We start from the raw sequence: 20,290 nt of genomic DNA, 5'->3' as shown, positions 1-20,290 counted from the left end.
ATGTCACTCAAGTTACAATCTTGGAGTATGACTCTAAGACTTGTTTTGGAACGAAGTATGTATCACCTTCTTGATTTAACCATTTCAATAATTCATGACTCCTCTTCTTAGCCATAGGAATGCACTAAGATGTCCCTAAAGGATGAATTGTGATATGGTCTCACAATCATTAAGATGATCATAAAACGTGATACTAAAGTACTCTACCATCTTTTTAGATTTGAGAAACTTTTATCTTCCTGCCAAATTCGATTCTTCTCATTCGTTCTGCCTTACATTGAAACTTTTCCAATGTTTCAGAATTATACTTAAACTTGTAAGTATAACCATATTTACTAAACTTTAGTAAATCATGACAAATAGACTTATCGATGTTTGTGGTGGACTTGACCAGTGCACAAGAATGTGTACTCGATCCCTTAGTCCTTCACTTGACTCACATATACATGTGAACAAGGAATTAGTCTTAATTTTCCAAATATGAAAATTCTCATTCATCATACGACTTGCATGATTCCAAGTTTCTATCCAACTGAAACTTGGGTGATGAGAATCTCTCCTTATTTGGTAAATTTAGACACTACCACAAATGAAAGAATCAAATCCATTTTCCAATATTGCTATTAACGGAATCATATAAGCAACAATTTTTTCCACAAATGCCATTGTAAGGATACTTAAAATAAATAAAAACAAAACTTTTCTTTTATTTAAAACTTGCGGAAAAACTTATCCTTACAATGCAAATGCATATGAAAACTATGTTGTTATCTATTCCTAAACAATCTATCACAACTCTTAAGCAGCAACTCAACAATTCTGATCACCGAACCATGCGATCGAAATCCATCTCCGCGATCAGAATCAGCTTACTCTTCCTTTAAGTTTCCTTCCATTTGCTTGATCCTACCATACATCAAAATGTATTAAGAATCTTCAAATAGGAACTTAAGAGAGTTAGATAGTGGACTTACCTGAAGCGGAGTCAAACTTTTTGACTTGACCTTCTCTCAGATCTTTCAGGTAGTTAGGGAAGCTTCGCAACCAATACCCCTTCCTTTGGCAATGGACCCTTTGGTAATGGTACATGAGGCTGTCTCAAACTTAGCCTTTCTCTTTAGCATTTGGTTAACCGAGTTGACTATGGTCGATCCCTTTCCATTGGGAAGAGAAAGCTTTTCTGGATATCCAATGTTACCATTGTTAATGTCCATGGAAGTTTGGGAAGTTGATCTTCTAATCAAATTTGCTTTACCAGTGCTCCAAATCATTGCTGATTCAGCAACACCTAGCAAATAGATAAGATCATTAAGGGTCATGTCATAGTATGTTTCATAGTAGTCCTTAAAGAACTCACTATGTGACTTAGGAAGCGATTGAACATCCAACTTCCTCAAGAATTTGACACCCAACTCTCCCGACTTGTCAATATGTGACTTTATCTCCAAGATGTGAGCACACATAGACCTTGCTTGCCAATAGGGCTTGAGTGACCTTGAATTTTTCAAGAACTTGTGGGTTAGGGAGAATAATTGGAGGAGGTGGAGGTAGAGAAATATGATTTCCATGAACCAACCATGGGACATCATCTTCATTAGGAAAGCTTGTTCCTAGGGATTTGGGAAGATCATAGTTGTCTGAACCAGACATCTACAATGGGAGATATTCAAGTTAGTTGATTTAAGTCCTTAATATAACACCCAATATGAAATATTAAGGCTAGGACCCAACACAATATTTTATAACTTGGAAGAGGGATGCCGTAATCCAAGCTATAGAATATTTGAAGGTAGGCGAATGATGATTCACCAATTTCCACCATGAAAAACGAAATAATTTATTAGGTTTTAATTGGATTTGAAACTCCTAGATCTTTTGAGATTCATTGAACTTTTCAATGGCATGTTTCAATCTCGATTGTGCCCTCTCAAATTTTGTGACTGGGATGCCGATGATCACAAAACAAGGTGTGAATAACCATGCAAATATACTTGCTACCCTTAATATTTACCACTCAATCGATGTGCCGGTTAACCACATGCACTCCACCGATAATATGATAAACATTAAGTTACCCTTTGCCTACCTTGTTAAATCCATGTTAGTGTGCCGGTTAACCACACACGCTCCACTAACGACTTAAGCAAAGTGCAAAGTGTAATTTCATGGGTTAGCACCAAATTCACATTTTCCTAAGAAATTAAGATTGGGAATTTATAAAAGGTTTAGTTACTTAGTATTTATAATTAATACTTTTAATGAAGGGAGAATTATAGTCCTTGTCCTACCCGTTCGGATAACGACCCTCCACCAGTCAAGGAAGCGGTGGATGAGAGTGGACACCCTTTAAATTGCCATTTTATAGGCAGTAACCTTATACCCCCTTATAGACCGGCTTCGTGAATGAGGCCTACTAACGGTAAGACTGACTTTGTTCTTATACATATATATATATATATATATATATATATATATATATATATATATATATATATAACTATTAACTATTAATATTATAATAGTACAAGGGTTGAATTTTAACTTTTAAAACTCTAAGGGCTTAACTTGGAATTAAAGTATTCGAGGGAAAACTTTACAAATTCCAAAACTTGAGGGCAAGTTTTGAACACTACAAGGGCTTAACTTGGGTTACTCCATGGGTTTAGCCCAACATGAAGAACTATGGATCATAAGCCCACATATATAAGAATGAATGATTTATACAATCAATCCCCCATATATTTAATTAGTCTCCTTTTGATCACAAAATTAATTCCAAATTAATCCTTGATCAATACTAATTAAATAATATGATTTCATATTAATATATTAGAACTTATAATATATTAACAAATCATAAATATACTTTTCTCACAAAAGTCTATCCAAATTGTTCCGATGCCATGCAACCCAAATGGACCATGCCAATCGGGTCAAGTACATACCAATTATAGTTATGGACTTAGACACTAATCCAACAGCTGATCCTTCAATTCCAGTAAAGGGGTTCGTTATTTGTTGTCTTTGTAAGGTTGGCAAGTGTAGTTAAATCCAAGTAGGGGAGAACCGTTTGAATTCTGGGGATAGAATCAGGTACAGAACCAGGAAGAGTTCCATATCGTAGTCGAGAGGGAAGCCAATTCAAGTGGCAATCTGGATGGAGGTTGCACAAGGTTAAGGGTTCAGAAACTTTCAACGATAGGGTGACACATTCATAGTGATGCATAGCAGATATGTGGTTGGATCCAGGTTGAGGGTTGTGTTAGAGCCTTTCTGCCTGTTCTTATCTGATGAAGGCTTTGGGGTTCGAAGCATGACTCAAACACCTAATTGGGATACGGTCAATGTGGTTTGACCTGTGTTTGATTGTAGGTTGGTATCGTAGATGGAGAACAAGCACATAAGTCGGGCTTATGGCTAATATGGGAGTGTTGTAAGGCTATGGGGTAGCTATAACATACATAAGGATGATAGGCTGTCGTGGAAGTGTTGTGAGTATACGATGTAGTCATAGAACTCACCAGAATGAGGTAGGCCATTATAGGAGTGGTCATTGGGTTGAAGGAGGATCAATGCATACCTTGGTCGAGGTGGACATTATTGTCAAAGGACTACTCTTTGTTTCGTATGAGGATCATTGGACCTGAGCTGATGTTTGCCCTATACAACACTCGATTGGGTGAGACCCGCTCGATTGTGTAGATTGGGTGAGAACCGTGGGCGAGGCCCGTTTGGTTATGATAGTGTGGGTGAGACCCGATGGAAATTGATTAGGTAAGGTATTGGATCACATTTAGAGTGGGATGACTCTATGGTCAGTGGTTGGCATCCATGTGATGGTTAGGCTAAGGTAGACCTTATCAGTTAGACTCTTAGTCAAAGCCTTATGGTGGACCAGGTGTGAGACTTTCAGTCTCAACGGTTGATTGGGGATTTTATATCTCAAGTTAGTAGAAGGTCACCATGGAATCAAAAGATTTTAGATATAATACAAGTGTGAGTCTTTGGATTTCGGGATGTGAGTTATGTTCCCGATTGGCGCAAAGGGATGAGACTCGCATTGGGGGTTGCCTCTGTTTATATGAAAGATCTTTTCAACAACAAGGTATGGTCAAGGATTCTGCCTAACAAGGGTATCATTTAGATAATTTAGGATCGGGAGGATATCATGCAGTTCAGATTACAGAGAGAGGTTCTACTGATTGTGTTTCAAAATGGTTCTGCCTCTGTGGAGGTCAGGTAAAGTTTTGGGTTCCAGACTTATAGCATAGGGGTGATGATTTTCCCGCATTATTTAAGTTAGTGGATCAATAATTCGTTCTCCATTAGGGTGTATGAGTCCTGCTAAGGTTGGGTATTGATGGTAGCATTTGAAGGTTGCTATGAGTATGAGTCAACTTTTCGTCGAAATGGGGTTCGTGTTGGGTCTAAAATTTGGTTTATACTTTTCTTTTCTAAGCATTTATTGTTTTCGGTCTTGGGCCGAAAACCCTCTTGGATTTTATTGTAACTTGGACCGAAAACTCATGGGTTTTCGGTCTGGGTATTGGGTTTAGGATTTGGGCTTAGTCCATAGGTATATATATATATATATATATATATATATATATATATATATATATATATATATATGTAAGTAAGGGTGAAGAGTTAGGAGTAGGCCTTGAATTGAGAACACAAGTGTAGGGGCTAAGTGTGTGTAAATCAAGGTGTTCTAGAGAGAGAAAGTGAGAGAGAAGAAGAGTGTGTGTGTGAGAATCTCATATGTATGGAGCATGAATCTCATTATTGAATACATCATAGATTCATCATCTTCTTCTTCTCTTTCTTCTATTTTTGATCTTGCATCATCCAATTGATTGGGATTCCGCACCATCAATTGGATCTGATTGATACATCAAGCAAAATTTGGGACTTATAGTTGGTATCCGAGCTTGGATTGTATCAATCATTTTGGCAAGATATGGAGCGTTTTTGCACTTTTTCTTGAAGGATTTTGCGATTTTGGATAGTTTTTGACAAAATATTGGGGGTTTGTTCTTTTTATTTTTCATAAAAACGAGTTTTTGATCGAGTTTTGGAGCAAAAAGGGGTGAAAAATGCTGTTTTTTCACGTAATCTGCGAAGGGTTTGCGGTCCGAAGAAGCTTTCACGGCCGAACTGAAGAAGCTTTTACGGCCGGCTTCGGACGTTTTCGGCCGCGCACCTCGCACGTGTTCGGTTAGCAGGCAGTTGCTGTCCCAACTCGTTTGCGGTCCTCGGATCTTCATCCCAGCAGGTGTTTGGCCCACAGAGTTTGCGGTCCTCGGACAATTCTCGGTTGCGCACGTGTTCGGCCCAGCACGTGTTCGGATACTACCTTCGCATTCGCGGCCAACGAGTAAATAAAAAATCTAGGGAGTAGCAAGATTCGAACCCGGGTCTCACGCATACACAACCCACTGCCTTACCACTTGATCTAGCAAGCCACTTGTTATACATCTTCCTTTTTTAAATCATATAGCTTCGCTTTCCCGGTTCCTATTTTCGGATTTTGACTATTTTAGCCCAAAAATCATTTTTTTTTAATTTTAAAATTCCATTTTCTACCCAAAATTTTGGTTTTTAATTTTTGACTATTATTTTTGACTTTTGACCTTAAAATTTTGACTTTGACTTTCAAGTTTGACCTTTGACTTTAAACTTTGACTTTCTCGTTTAAATTTCAAAATTTCAAGTTTAGCCTTTCGGTTTGACTTTTAAGTTTGACTTTTCAAGTTTGATTTTTAAGTTTGACTTTTTAAATTTGACTTTTAAGGTTGACTTTCTTGGTTTCAAGTCAAAGGGCATTTTTGGTAAACAATGAGTTCTTCAAACACCAAGGTCAATGAAGTTTCATGCTCTCAATCCTGTGAAACTACTATTAAATTTCTCCGAGATCAAATCGATTTATTAAAAAGAGAAAATGAGGACCTCAAATACGAAGGCTATACCCTTAGGAAAGGTCAGAAACCTCTGAAAGAAAAACTAGAAACGAAAACCAAGGACTTTAGGAAACTCCAAGAAGAGTATAGCAATAAATGTGAAAACTATAACTATGTTAAGAGACAACTTGCCGAATTAACTACCGAACTTGATGCATTAAAAGCTAAATATAAATATGTTGAATTCAACTTTAAGAAATTCGATGTATCAAGTGAGGTAGTTGCTTCTATGATAGAAAAACAACTAAAATTTAAAAATAATCAAAATAAGGATCTGGGGTATAATAGTGTTCCACCTCCCTTTAATGACAACTATAACCCACCCCTTGAGACCAACCAGGAAGAAATACCTGCTCAGTTTGGCCAAACTCCTGCACCAGCTTCAGTCAAGACTGAACAATCAGGGCCAACTGAGGGTGTTGAGATGAAAGATACTGATGATTCTACTTCTTGTACAGGTAAAGTAGTGGAAGATGAGAACAAGGAGAGCACTATTGAACAAAACAATGACTCCTTGAACTCTGAATCTGTTGCTTCTAACTCAGTTACTTCTGATCAACCTGCTATTGGTAAATACAGTCCACCAATCCAAGCTAAACATAGTGCCTGTTGCAAGTGTGCTTGTGGGAACAATCGAAGACAAGGCAAGGGCACGCCACCAGGGGCAGGAAGAAACAATTCCTACGTGAAGAAAAAGACATGTTTTCACTGTGGAACACCTGGACACATTGCCAGAAATTGTCCTAATCGTGCATACGTTCCCTACTACGCACAAGGATGGCGGAACGCGTCAAGAGGGAGATACCCCAAAAGAAGCCCTTCAAGGTCACAATCGCACAATGGTGATTGGAACGCACAAAAGACCAAGAAATCAACTCCCAACAACAATAAGGGAATGTCGGCCAAGAAGCCAAGCTCAAGAGATGCTCCAGCGAAGCCAAGACCGGTTAGGTCAAAGCCATCTCGACGGCCGACTTCAAGTTCAAAAGCAAGTACTGAGCCACCCATCCGATCGAACAAGAAATGGGTTAAACCCGACTACAGATGGGTTCCAAAGGTTCATTCTCCCAAATCGTCTAATGATTCTAACATTTCTTCATCTTCTGTTTGTGATAAGCAGGATATGTCATGGGAGAGAGTACCTTGCAAAGATGACAAAGGTCGACCCAGTTTCAAAATGGACTAGGTTCCAAAGACCAACTGATCCCGCTCTGTGCTGGAGCAGCTATGGAGGCATATCATCAAACTTCGGTTTGTTGATAGTGGCTGTTCCTGGCACATGATAGGGAACATCTATCAACTGTACAACATTCAGAACATTGTTTGAGAGTATGTGTCCTTTGCCGGAAGGGAAGAAAGGAAAGGATCACACATGGGGTTTGTGCTTAACGATGTGAAGAATTTTCGGATCTGTTCTGAGATAGAAATATGCGTGCTGTTCTCAGACCTTCTGGATGCAAATTCAATCGGTGACTTACGGTTTGAGTTTTCTTCTTGATACTCCTGAGTTTTTTTCTTACAATGATTCGTTTTGAAGATAATTTTTTATTTTCTTACAGTCTTTTGTTAGTAGGTATTGTTTTAGGAAGTGATATGAAGTCTAGTGCTAAAGGGCAATCTGAAATTCGTGTAATGCACTGAAGCCAAATTGTCTAGACTCTGTGTTCATTGTGCTGGTAGGCATAAAGGATTCAAAAGGACTAGACATTGATTGACAAATGAAAGGACTTGACAATATGAACTTAGATAGTTTCATTTGGACTGACAATACGATGCTCGGGTAGATTGAGCAGTGAGATAAACATGGGAACCTGCGAGATACACTAAAAGTTAATTATCTAGAATTGTGGCCCAACATTTCCTTGATGTATGGACTTATGTCCTTAATTCCGGTACTGATAGGGCAACTGGGGGTTCTGATAAAGTAGGTCTGTAGGAAATTATTTTCTTGCTTTCTATCTGTCAGTCATATGTTGTCTCGTTTGCGTGATTGGAACATATCCGACCTGGAATGCAACATATGCAACTCTATTTCTATGCATCTTCTTTCTTATCTATGTAATTCTTTCTATCTGTTAGCCATATGTTGTTCCCTCTGCATGATCGGAAGATCCGACCTGTGACACAGCATATGCACCCTACTATCTCTCTAACCCTCTATCTATGTTAGTCATATGTTGTTCCCTCTACGTGATTGGAAAACATCCGACCTGGGATACAACATATGCACTTCTATATCTGACTTCTTTCTTAATGATTGAATACTCACCTAAAGTAAGGAGTTCATTGGAAGTTATTGATTACCGGGGTATATCGGGAAGTGGGAAACACGTTCTAGTGCATCTAAAATTAAACCATTTAATAGGTTGTCTGTAGATCTCGCTGCTTAATATAAGTGGACAACAATATCCTTGGTCGTCGTCAGCTAAATGGTCCATTTAGGAATAAGATCACAAAGTCTTGTCACTTATAATCTGTCCAATTTGTCCATATCCTTTGTGTTTAAGTGGACCACAATACCAGTGATTGACCAGATCTAAAGATGCAGGCGTGTGCTGATAAACGATATTGAATTGCTTGACAACTTTGATCCCAAAAGTTTTAAATTTTGTTATTATTTTTGTTTTTGGTAAATTTGTTCATAGTTTTTCCTCTATGCACAAATTTAGGGGGAGAATTAAAATGTTTAAAAAATCAAACAAAAATCAGAAAACCAAAAATCCAAAAATATTGTTATTTCTGTTTTATTTCTTTTTTCAAAAAAATCAAAAATCCAAAAATATTTTTGATTCTGTTTTATTTTATTAAGAAAATATGAAAAATCCAAAAATATTGTGTGCTAAGTTTTCTTTTAGTTTTGTTTTTATCTGAAATTTTTCTTTGTCTTGAAAAGTGAATTCAGATGTAGATGAGACTCATGGAGACTGCATCGAAAATTTCTGAGCCAAGGCTTCATCCGTGACTGTCGAAGAATTTTCATTCGAAGGAACAAGAAATGAAGATTATTCTTTCAACATTCAATCTTTCGACCCCAGAAGCAAGATGAAGCTTCACTTGAAGATTATGTGACAGATTGCATTGAAGCCTCCTCAATCAATTTGTTGTTATCTATGTACCTGCTGAAGTGATCCAAAATATTCGTTCTCTGTTATTCTCTCTGAAGATTCTCAATCTGAAAGTGCTGATTTTCAAGAATCCTTTCAAGAAGCCTCCTCACCCAACGTGCGTTCAAAGTCAAATTTTGAAGAAATGCCCAACTGTTTAAGATGATGTCACTCACTTAGAAGATTCATATGCTCATTTTGAAGTTGTGAAGAAATCGAAGATAAACGCTGAAGCCAAGCTCACAGAGTGAAGACTAAGAAGAAATGCAAGCTACAGTCCTAGGGGGAGTTTGTTGGGTCAAAGGAAAAGAAAGCTATAAACCAAGGGGGGGATTGTTGGGTTTAAAATTTGGTTTATACTTTGCTTTTCTAAGCATTTATTGTTTTCGGTCTTGGGCCAAAAACCCTCTTGGATTTTATTGTAACTTGGACCGAAAACTCATGGGTTTTCGGTCTGGGTATTAGGTTTGGGCTTTGGGCTTAGTCCATAGGTATATATATATATATATATATATATATATATATATATATATATATATATATATATAAGTAAGGGTGAGGAGTTAGGAGTAGGCCTTGAATTGAGAACAAAAGTGTAGGGGCTAAGTGTGTGTAAATCAAGGTGTTCTAGAGAGAGAAAGAGAGAGAGAAGAAGAGAGAGAGAGAGAGTGTGTGTGTGTGTGTGAGAATCTCATATGTATGGAGCATCAATCTCATTATTGAATACATCATAGATTCATCATCATCTTCTTCTTCTTCCCCTTCTTCTATTTTTGATCTTGCATCATCCAATTGATTGGGATTCCGCACCATCAATTGGATCTGATTGATACATCAAGCAAAATTTGGGACTTACAATTCGAGAGGAATTGGTCAGACCCCCTTATTTCCTTGAAGGTAGCAACAAGTGATTTCGAGGACGAAATCTAACTTAAGTGGGGGAGAGGTGTAACACCCTGTTTCGAGTCGTTTCATAATTCGGGGCCGTGACCCGAAGATCAAGTATCACAAGGCTTCGGGCTTTAGGTAAAGAGAGGTTTAGACCCATTTGGATGTGGATAATGTAGATTATGTGATCCAAGAGTTCGGTTTGTGCTCTGGAGTAAAAGGGTAAAATGGGAAAAGTGGTGTTTTAGACTTCTTTTATGAATTAAGGTTTTTAGTTCGATGTATTTTAAGTCAAAAGTAATTAGATAGGGTTTTATATCTCCTCAATACCTTTCCGTGGATATAAGGATCGTCGAAAACGGAGTTGGAACGAAGAAGTTATGACACTTAGAAGTTACGAGGATTTTAGGGTAAGCTGAGCACGTTGGGCGTACACGGCGTACGATGGCTGTACTAAGCAGGAATGATCACGGTGACCAACCTAGTACGTTGGTCGTACCTAGAGTATGTTGGGCGTATGCAGGTTAGATGCAAACCCTAATTTTGGGTCTTGGACCCTATTTAAAGACCTTGACTCATTTCCAACCCTCTTTATCTTCAGCCTCCATCCCCTATAACCATAAATTCAAAATCCTAGCCCCATTTGGAAGTATATCGATCCTTTGAGTGGTTTTTAGTGGATTTTGGTGCCTTTGGGAGAAGAAGAATTCATTGGAGAAGTGTCGGTTGTCTTGGAGCTTGTAGATCTAGACTTTGTTCACCTTGATCTTTCTTTTGGAGGTAAAAAGCTTAAATCTTGATGATGCATTTGATAGATCTAGCTACTCTTGGGTGTTATGAGCTTTTGATCACTTTAGTGCATAAAGTCCAGATCTTGGTTGTTCGGACCATTATAATGGATAAAGTTGGAAACTTTATCCATTATGGAGTTATTAGGAACCATAAAAATGTGATCTTGGTCCTTATATTTCTTTTGGTTTGGGCACCATTAAGCCATGCAAAGTCATAAAGTCGGGAACTTTATGACTTAGGACTTTATTACTTAGGACGTACCATAAGAATCAGATCTTGAACTTATGCATGTTGTCTTAAGGCATTAAGAGATCTGGAGATGATTTTGGGCTTCAGCGTCGTACGTTGGGCGTACCGGGTTGGTATGCTGGGCGTACGTACCTGGATAGCTTTTGGGCCATTTTTGGGCCTTGAGTCATTTTTGGTTTGGGATTTGCTTTGTTGGGCCAAGTATAGGAGGGGTAAAATAGTCTTTTACCATTGTTATGAGGAGATATGAACTGGACCTAGAATTACGGGAAATTACCCTAATTATTGATTAAGGGTAATGTGGATGTGTTATGTGTGAGGAACCCGGTAGCAGCAATACGTGTGTGTTTCAGTTATCTTGGATTAAGGTGAGTCTCCTCACTATACCTGTGGGTCGAAGGCACCAATGTCGGCTCGTTAGGATATGTTATGTAGAATGCTAGCTATATTTGTGACTCTTGCATTTGTATGATGGGCTAGGTCCAAGGGCATGCATGTCAGGATGGGCCCAATTGCATGAGAGGGTTAGGCCTATTATTATAGGTTGGGGCTAAGCCCATTGTATGATGGGTAGGCCCATTTGTATCTTGGGCTAAGCCCAATAAGTAGGACAGGCTAGGACTATTATTACGGATTAGGCCCAATCTGCGGGCTAGAGCCAATGCTATGTATGGTATGTGGTATTTTGGGGAACTCACTAAACATTATGCTTACGGTTTATGTTTATGGTTTCAGGTACTTTCGATTCGAACGTGAAGGGCCCGGCGTGACTGCACAACATCCCCTAGACTTTATTCCGCATTGATAATTTTTACTCTGATGTTTAAATGTTATTTTTATCTTGAATGGTTTTGAGAATAATTTGTTATTTAAATTATTGTTTTAAAAATGAAAATTTTACCTTGGATTTTCAGGACGCTACATTTTGGTCCTAGGAAATCCATTGGAATTGCCGGCACATTTCCAACATATTAGATACAAATTTTGTTATTTTTAACATTAGGATTATTTTTAGTATGAATGTATGTATGTATATGTATATTAATAATAATAATAATAATAATAATAATAAAAATAATGATATATTATCAATGATAATATAAAATGGTGGTATTTTCAATTTCTATAAGCATTGTCTATATCATCACTTTTAATAATGAATTTAATAAAAATAAAAATAAGAAAATATAAAATATTATAGATGGAAATCGTAATAAAAAATTAAACGATATCATATAATTAATAATATATGTAATATTAACAATAATCATGTTAATAATAACAATAATAATAACAATAACAATAGTAATAATAATAATGATAACAACGTTTATAATAATAATAATAATAATAATAACAATATGATAGTAATAATTAATAAATTTTATGTATTTGTTTCGTTGGTGTTTTGGAGAAATTTCTTAGAAATTGTCTAAATGTGTTAACTTTATAAATTTTTTTATGCATCAAATTAATGATTTGGATCCTAGAACAATTGGTAAAAGTTTCACATGTTTGGTGAGAGACTTTGGTTTGAAAATTTCCTATGAAATCCCTCTAAAATTCTAAGAAACTTTCTAAGAACCACTTAAACGAAACAATTCTAACATAAATGTTACACTCTTTGGCATATTCGTAAAAAATGATATGATTTGTTTAATAAAATGGTAATAAAAAGCCTACCGTGGAACTGCCTAAGAACGTTAAATATATATTTATTTCCTAGGAAAATCGTAGGAACTTCCGAAGGACTTCTGAGGACGAAGAATTATTCGGTATTTCCTACTTGTTATCGATGAACTTTTAAGGAAATATCACAAACATGTTTTCCTTAGAAGATCTTCGGTAATGTGTAGGAAGTAGCGAGAAATTTCTGGTCCTAGAAAATTTTTGCAAGAAACCCCACATTTTTCTAGTAGTGTTTGGATTGCTTATTTAAACTTTGTTTTAACACCGGACAAATTAATAAACACTTTTACTAAAAAAACATAAGTTATTTTAAATAAGCAATCCCAACCACCCCTTAATTTATAAATAATTTATAAACTTATCTTTTTGATAAATTAACTTATAAATTTAAAACTGATTTTAGCTACCATACCAAACATACCCTGTCGATGCATAATTTTAGAAAAATAGAAGATTATTAAAAATAGAAATATTACATTATTAAATGAGTATTGTTCAAAGATATTAATTAAATAGACGACCAATATATATTTTTAGATGTGTTAATCAACTACGAGATTGATTATGTTGGTTCAAAATCTATCTTTAGCGCTATCATTTTAAGTAGTTTGTTATTTGTTAGCTTCTTAGCTTCTTGTTGGTTATTTAATAAAATTTTGCGGTTTCAAAATAAAATACACAATTAAGTATTAATCAATTTTTAGAGTAAATTACATGAATGGTCCCTATAGTTTAGAGTAATTTGCATGTTTGGTCCCTAACTTATTTTTTAAAATTCGGAAGGTCCCTACTGTTTGTTTTTGTTACACGCTTGGTCCCTGTCTTACCTAAAAAGACTGTTTTGCCATTGATTTTTTAATTTATTTAAATAAACACACCCCCAACCCACCCATTCACCTTATCTTACATACTCCACAATTTTTTCCTATTTAAATAATAGTCTTTTTAGGTAAGACAATGACCAAACGCGTAACAAAAACAAATAATAGCGACAAATTACCCCTAACCATAAGGACCATTCGTGTAATTTACTCCATAACAAAAACAAATAAGACAAGGACCAATCGCATAACAAAAACAAATAGTAGAGACCTTCCGAGTTAAAAAAATAAGTTAGGGATTAAGCGCACAAATTACCCCTAACCATAAGGACCATTCGTGTAATTTACTCCAATTTTTAAGTGATACACGTCTGTTAATTGGTTACCCAATAACCACCTAAAAGATTATGGTTAAAAACATTTTGACAACTAATGTCATATTTAACAAAAAATCATAAAAGAAAAGATTTACAAGTTTTTATAAATCTTTTAGTTTAATATACTAGTATTCAACATTATAAAAAGGAAATGATCATAATAGTTGTTTTTAAAAGATTTAACCATAAATAGTTATTAAAATAAAAAATGACCCAAATAGCATTATTTTCGCACTCAACAACTTGCACAAATCTTAAGTCCCGCCAAATTCTTGATGGTCCGTTGATGGTTAATGAGCTGGTGAAGTGGTTTAAAAAGAAAAAGAAAAAGCTTATGATGTTTAAAGTGGATTTTGAAAAAGCTTATGATTCTGTGAGCTGTGAGTATTTAGATAAGGTCATGGGGTTTCTCGGTTTTGGTGAGAAATGGAAAGTCTGGATTCGTGGCATGTGCTCTAATGCTAGATCTTCGGTGTTGATTAATGGGAGCCTTACTGATGAGTTTCAACTTTTCAGAGGTCTCAGACAAGGAGACCTCCTTTCTCCTTTTTTATTCATTATAGCTATAGAAGGGCTTCATATTGCCTTAGAGGATGCGGTTGTTGAAGGGGTGTTCCAGGGTGCCCCGATGGGTTCTGATGAGGTCCTCATATCTCATTTGTTTTATGTAGATGATGCGATTTTCCTAGGGGAGTGGGATGCCTTTGATATTCAAAATTTGATTCGTATTCTGAGGCGTTTTTATTTGGTGTCGGGCCTTAATCTCAATCTTACTAAATCAAATCTTTATGGGGTAGGGGTTAACCCGGTGGAGATTGCTAGCTTAGCCTCTTTTACCGGGTGTTCGGCTGGAACTCTTCCCTTTGTTTATCTTGGTATCCTGGTTGGAAAATCTATGGTTCGACTTAAAGGTTGGCAGATTATCATCGACCGTTTTAAGAAGAGGTTATCTTCTTGGAAGGTCAAGTTGTTGTCCATTGGAGGTAGTCTAACCCTTATTAAATCGGTTCTAGGGAGTTTGGGTGTTTACTTTTTCTCTCTGTTTCGTCTTCCTGCCATTGTTTGTCACTCTCTAGAGGCCCTGAGGGCTCGGTTTTTTAGGGTGTTGATGAAAGTCAAAATCGTATTCATTGGGTTAATTGGAATTTGATTTTGAACTCATATGCTCAAGGAGGTCTTGGGGTTGGTAATTTGGATGCTTTTAACCTAGGCCTTCTTTATAAATGGAAGTGGCGGTTTTTTAATGACAAGGGAGCTCTTTGGGTTAAAATTGTCAAATTTTGCCATGGGGAAGGTGGTGGTTTCTTGGGTGACTCGAGAATAGGAAGTGAAGGGAAAAGATTGTAGGATCCATTAATCATCTTCACGAGAATGGTTGTATTCCTTCTAATTTCATGCATACAGTAGTGGGGGATGGGGCTCAAACGAGGTTCTGGAAGGATGTTTGGTGCTCAGATATTCCTCTTAGGGAGCGATTTGGGAGACTCTTTGCCTTGGCCCTTAATCAAGATGCTCGGGTTAGTGATTATTGGGCTTCGGGGGGTTGGAATTTCCATTGGCGTCGGGGGATTAGAGGAGGGGCTGAATTGACCCAATTTGATGATCTTATGGAGATTTTAAATCCTATTTATATAGGGGAGGTGCCGGATGGGTTGATGATATGATGTTTCCTATGGGTAGTACGCCTACTAGCTGGAACCGTTTTGTCCCTATTAAAATTAATATTTTTTATGGTGTGTGCTTTTGGATCGCATTCCGGTTAGAGCTAAATTAGTGGAAACGGGGGTGGTGATAGATTCCTTATTGTGTCATGTGTGTCATAATTCTCATGAAAGTGTGAATCATTTGTGTTGCAGTGTTCGGTTGCCGATCAGGTTTGGAGTCGGGTTGGGCATTGGCTTCACTTGGACCTTCCTGCTTTTTCTTCTATCCGTGATGTGGTGGATTGGGTGGATTCTAGACCGATGGTTCATATGGAGCGCTCGACTGTAGAGTCGGTGTTTATGGTGGTCATATGGGTGCTTTGGACGTTTCATAATTCTTTACTTTTTAGTAACAATAAACCTTAAAAAGATAGAATTTTTGATTCTCTTGTGGATCTTTCTTTTCGTTGGTTTCCTTTTCGGAATTCTAAGGCTATGGTTAATTGGATGATGTGGTTACAAAATCCAAGTTGGCCTTAATTTGTATTTTTCTCTAGCTCCTTGCTAGAGGTTCGGTTTTTTAATATATGATGTTGTTGTTCTAAAAAAGAAAAACATTTTGCACAAATCTGATTGAATGCGATTTTTTTCCTCAATTTTTATAGGTTATCATTATGATTGTAAGAACCAAATGATACCTAACCAGTGGCGGATCCAGCCTAGAACCCAAGTGGGGTGCCCTGTTGACCGTTGACCGGTCTATTGACTGTTGACTGTTGACCCAGTCTGTTGACCAATCTAATTCCATCCAATCTTTGGCAACGGAAGTAGAAGCATGGTAAATGAGCGACTATATTTAAGGAAGATGAAAGAAGAGAGATAATATTGGTGAATATTAAACAACAAAATAAGCTGCTAAGCTTTTGAGTATTCAAATGGGAGGTAAGTGGAGGTAAGTGGATGCAGCTGAATTTTCAGTGGGGACCATGCACTTGAAAATTTTCTATTTTTTTTATGTATATAACTGGTGGGACCCACATTTAAGTGGGGTCCATGCACCCCACTAATAATGCATTGGCTCCGCCACTGTACCTAACTATATATTCTTATTTTGAGATTCTTGTGGGACACGTTTGTGCATTTAATATAATTTTAATGATATATATATATATATATATATATATATATATATATATATATATATATATATATATATATATATATATATATTAAAAATTTAAAGTAGAATAATGAAATGTAAAAGGATGTAACTATAATATAATCATATAAATTTAAGGGTTATAGTTGTAAGGAATATACAATCGTTACTAATTCATTTTGTAGGCACATGGTACACCACCCCTTTTTGCAAATAAATTCTAAAAACTCTCCATTTGGCTCACAAAGAAACAATAAACTTTTCTTGAAAGAGGCGACTTCTATCAGGGTTTTAGCGGTGAGGTGCTATTCAATTCATGTCTTTCTTTTTGGTGTTAACTAGTCCTTTAAGTTCCCATCCAAGATTTAGATTGTTTCTCTAATAAAATGTATTTTTTGGAATACGTATAAGAGCTATCGGTGTGGGCAACGGCCAAAGCCGTTTGGCTGAGGTGGAGGCACCTCAACGCCAGCATAACGCCACCAACACCGCCCCTGGTTTCTCGTTGCCACGATAACATCCCTCAACGCCCGTTTTTCTTCTTCCTTCCTCTGTTTTTCTGCTTCCTCTTCTTCCTCAATGAGGTTTCAAAAATTGAACACCATCCTTATGGAGATGTTAGGAGAGAAGATGATGATGCGGCAGCCATATAGACGTAAGTGGGCTTTGCCCACACCTTTAAGTCTAAAGGAAACCTTTCAGTATAACAAGCACCAAACAACAAAAACCTTGATGTTTCTTTACGCGCGCGTGTATATATATATATATATATATATATATATATATATATATATATATATATATATATATATATATATATATGTTATTTCTCGTTCAATTTCCATTAAATTATTTGTTTGATTAAAACTTTACAGCACAGACAGAAACGCGTCAGTCTTAAGAACATGGCTAGCAGTAGTGTTGTCGGCGTGTCAACTCTCCATGACAAAGATGAGAGCTATCTTAACTCTGAAAAATACGCCGAAGAACTGCAACTTCAAGAGGCGCTCATATATTCAGAAGCATCAATATCATCCTCTTCATCCCAACAGGATGCATCATCATCATCCGAAAACGATGCATCATCAATATCATCATCATCATCCCAAAATGATACATCATCAACGCCATCGTCAGCATCTCAAAATGATGCATCATCAACATCATCGTCGTCGTCATCCTTAAAGGATTCATCATCATCAGCAGCATCATCAATTCCAGCAACGTCCACACCTACACATGCATTAAAGATGAAGGAGCCAGTGGTGACATCTGATGCATCCCAATCATCCGAGAGCTTCTTCTGTGACATTTGCATGGACACAAAGTCCTCATCAGAAATGTTTTCAAACGCAACAGTTTGCGGCCATCTGTACTGTTCTGACTGTATATCCGGACACGTATCTGCGAAGATTAAAGAGAACATCACGAATGTGAAGTGTCCGGACCCAAAATGCAAAGAGGTAATTGGCCCTGAACATTGTCGAGCCATAGTCCCAAAAGAAGTACTTGAAAGGTGGGAGGAAGCTTTGTGCGAGTCTTTGATCCTGGGTTCTGAGAAATTCTACTGCCCGTTTAAAGATTGTTCAGTCATGTTGGTGGATGATGGTGGAGAGTCTGTGACATCGTCAGAATGCCCAAACTGCCACAGATTGTTTTGTGCGCAGTGTAAGGTGGCATGGCATTCAGAGATGGATTGTACTGAGTTTCAAAGCCTAAATGAAGATGAGAGAAATCCAGAGGATATAATGTTGATGCAGCTTGCCAAGAGCAAAGAATGGAGAAGGTGCCCAAGCTGCAATATTATTGTTGAAAAACAAGAAGGTTGTCATCGCATTTCTTGCAGGTTAATATTATGGCTTTTGCTTTCGGTTGTGATTTTGAATAATATTTTTCAGGTTACTGACTGATCTCTCTTGTTGCAGATGTGGGAATCATTTTTGTTATGGATGTGGGAAAATACATATTGGAAGCTATGCTTGTGATGTTTGATTTGGCATGATGGTGTTGTGTAGAATTTTTGAGTAAAGGGATTTATTTATCATTTTAAACCATAACTAAAGTGATACATTCTAATTGCACATTCTTGCTTTTTAAAATTTCCTATGGTTTCTTAAGATAATATAAAGGTACGACGAAAATGTTTATTTGAACATATATGTATCTTAAACCATGCATGTTTATTGGTCTATTGGATTAGGTTGTGACAATCTGTTGCCACATTAATCCTGTGTGGAAAATAATAATAATAATAATAATAATAATAATAATAATAATAATAATAAGAAAATAAAATCAATTATAGGTTGCAACCGATAGCTAGGAAGACGATGTTTTAAGCATCTACAATAAGAACCATGTATCTTGAAGTAAGCGTTCTTTTATTTCTCATTTTTCAAACGATAATTAAATTGTCGCTTTCTATTTGGACATTCTTACTTTTTAATTTAAAGTTTTCAATGATTTTTAAAAGGATATTGAGATGAAGAAAACGTTTATTTGAATGTACATGTATCTCCCATTATTAAAATCTTTTAGGAAATGATAAAAAAAATGGTAGACGGTATGTACGTATATAAGTATATGTGATGTTTTATGTTTGTCTTTGAATGATTGTTGGGTGTCAACCAAACAAATAAGAGGGGCCACAAATGTACATTACTAGAAAAAAAAAGGTTTTCTTTGACAGCCTATCATAAATGTCTATACTATCATGTATATACATGACAAACAAATATTTGTGATTTAAAGCCATGTCATAAAGGAAAATGACAGACATTTGGTTTTTTATAAAATTTACGACAAACTTTGATGACCAACAATTAAGACATACATACACGACATGCGTTTTCGACATACACTTACGACTCATTTTGTATGTGATAATTCGTAACATTTTTGTAATTATGACAGACATTTACGACTTCAAATTACGACATATGTTTTGTACAATATGATTTTTGACATATTTTTATGGCATACTTTGTATGTCATGGTTATATATATATATATATATATATATATATATATATATATATATATATATATATATATATATATATATATATCAAATTCATATCCCTAGTAAATAAAATTTATGACATAAGTAGTTCATTCTTCACGCACCCTATCAAGCTCGACGTTTGTATATTCATTCTTCCCTTAAAACTTAGACAAAAACTAATATATTAGCAAAAAACTATTAAATAATTATATATGTAAATATTCTACAACATTTCAAGTCCATCAAGTAACTAATAGATTTACTTATATTGTTATTCAACACTTCAAGTCCTTCATCAACAACCACTTTCATGAACTTAAGAACATAATACCCGCATTCTATGTAACCAGACTCAAAGGGACACTGTACAATTATAAGGTAAACATGATCGATCCACATAGACACATGCTAATAATATGATTCTTTGCACAAGACATGATCCGATGAATTAAAAAGGGGCTTTGTTTTGCAAAATGATTTGTAAAAGACTAAAATGAAAGAGTACTAAAAGAGAATTTAGAACTCTCATTCTATGTTTGACTAGATTGGTATTGCAATTCAACAGTGACATTAACTTAACTATATATCAATTGGTATTCGA

General features: G+C 36.2%; 1 protein-coding gene across 2 annotated transcripts; it reads left to right on the top strand.

Moving 5' to 3' along the window:
- Nucleotides 1-16,866: 16,866 nt before the first annotated feature.
- Nucleotides 16,867-18,747, top strand: LOC145145879 (E3 ubiquitin-protein ligase RSL1-like). 2 transcript variants are annotated; one of them, XM_079074967.1, is made up of 3 exons: nucleotides 16,867-16,982; nucleotides 17,561-18,531; nucleotides 18,611-18,747. In XM_079074967.1, the coding sequence occupies exons 1-3, from the start codon at nucleotides 16,875-16,877 to the stop codon at nucleotides 18,675-18,677; spliced, it is 1,146 nt and encodes a 381-aa protein (XP_078931093.1). In that variant the 5' UTR covers nucleotides 16,867-16,874; the 3' UTR covers nucleotides 18,678-18,747. The 2 variants fall into 2 exon arrangements, with proteins under 2 accessions (XP_078931093.1, XP_078931094.1); XM_079074968.1 differs by lacking the exon at nucleotides 16,867-16,982 and adding an exon at nucleotides 17,012-17,340.
- The last annotated feature ends 1,543 nt before the right edge of the window (nucleotides 18,748-20,290 follow it).

This window comes from Lactuca virosa, chromosome 1 (assembly GCF_052849685.1).
Source record: "Lactuca virosa cultivar CGN04683 chromosome 1, Lactuca_virosa_CGN04683_v6, whole genome shotgun sequence".
Taxonomy (NCBI): Eukaryota; Viridiplantae; Streptophyta; class Magnoliopsida; order Asterales; family Asteraceae; genus Lactuca; species Lactuca virosa.
Note: the sequence above shows the minus strand (reverse complement) of the source record. Positions and strands in the feature narration are given on the sequence as shown.

Coding starts and splice junctions, on each gene's coding strand:
- LOC145145879 (XM_079074967.1), top strand. CDS start 16,875: ATGGTACACCACCCCTTTTTGCAAATAAATTCTAAAAACTCTCCATTT. Junction 16,983..17,560: donor CTTCTATCAGGGTTTTAGCG/GTGAGGTGCTAT, acceptor AAAACTTTACAG/CACAGACAGAAACGCGTCAG. Junction 18,532..18,610: donor TGTCATCGCATTTCTTGCAG/GTTAATATTATG, acceptor CTCTTGTTGCAG/ATGTGGGAATCATTTTTGTT.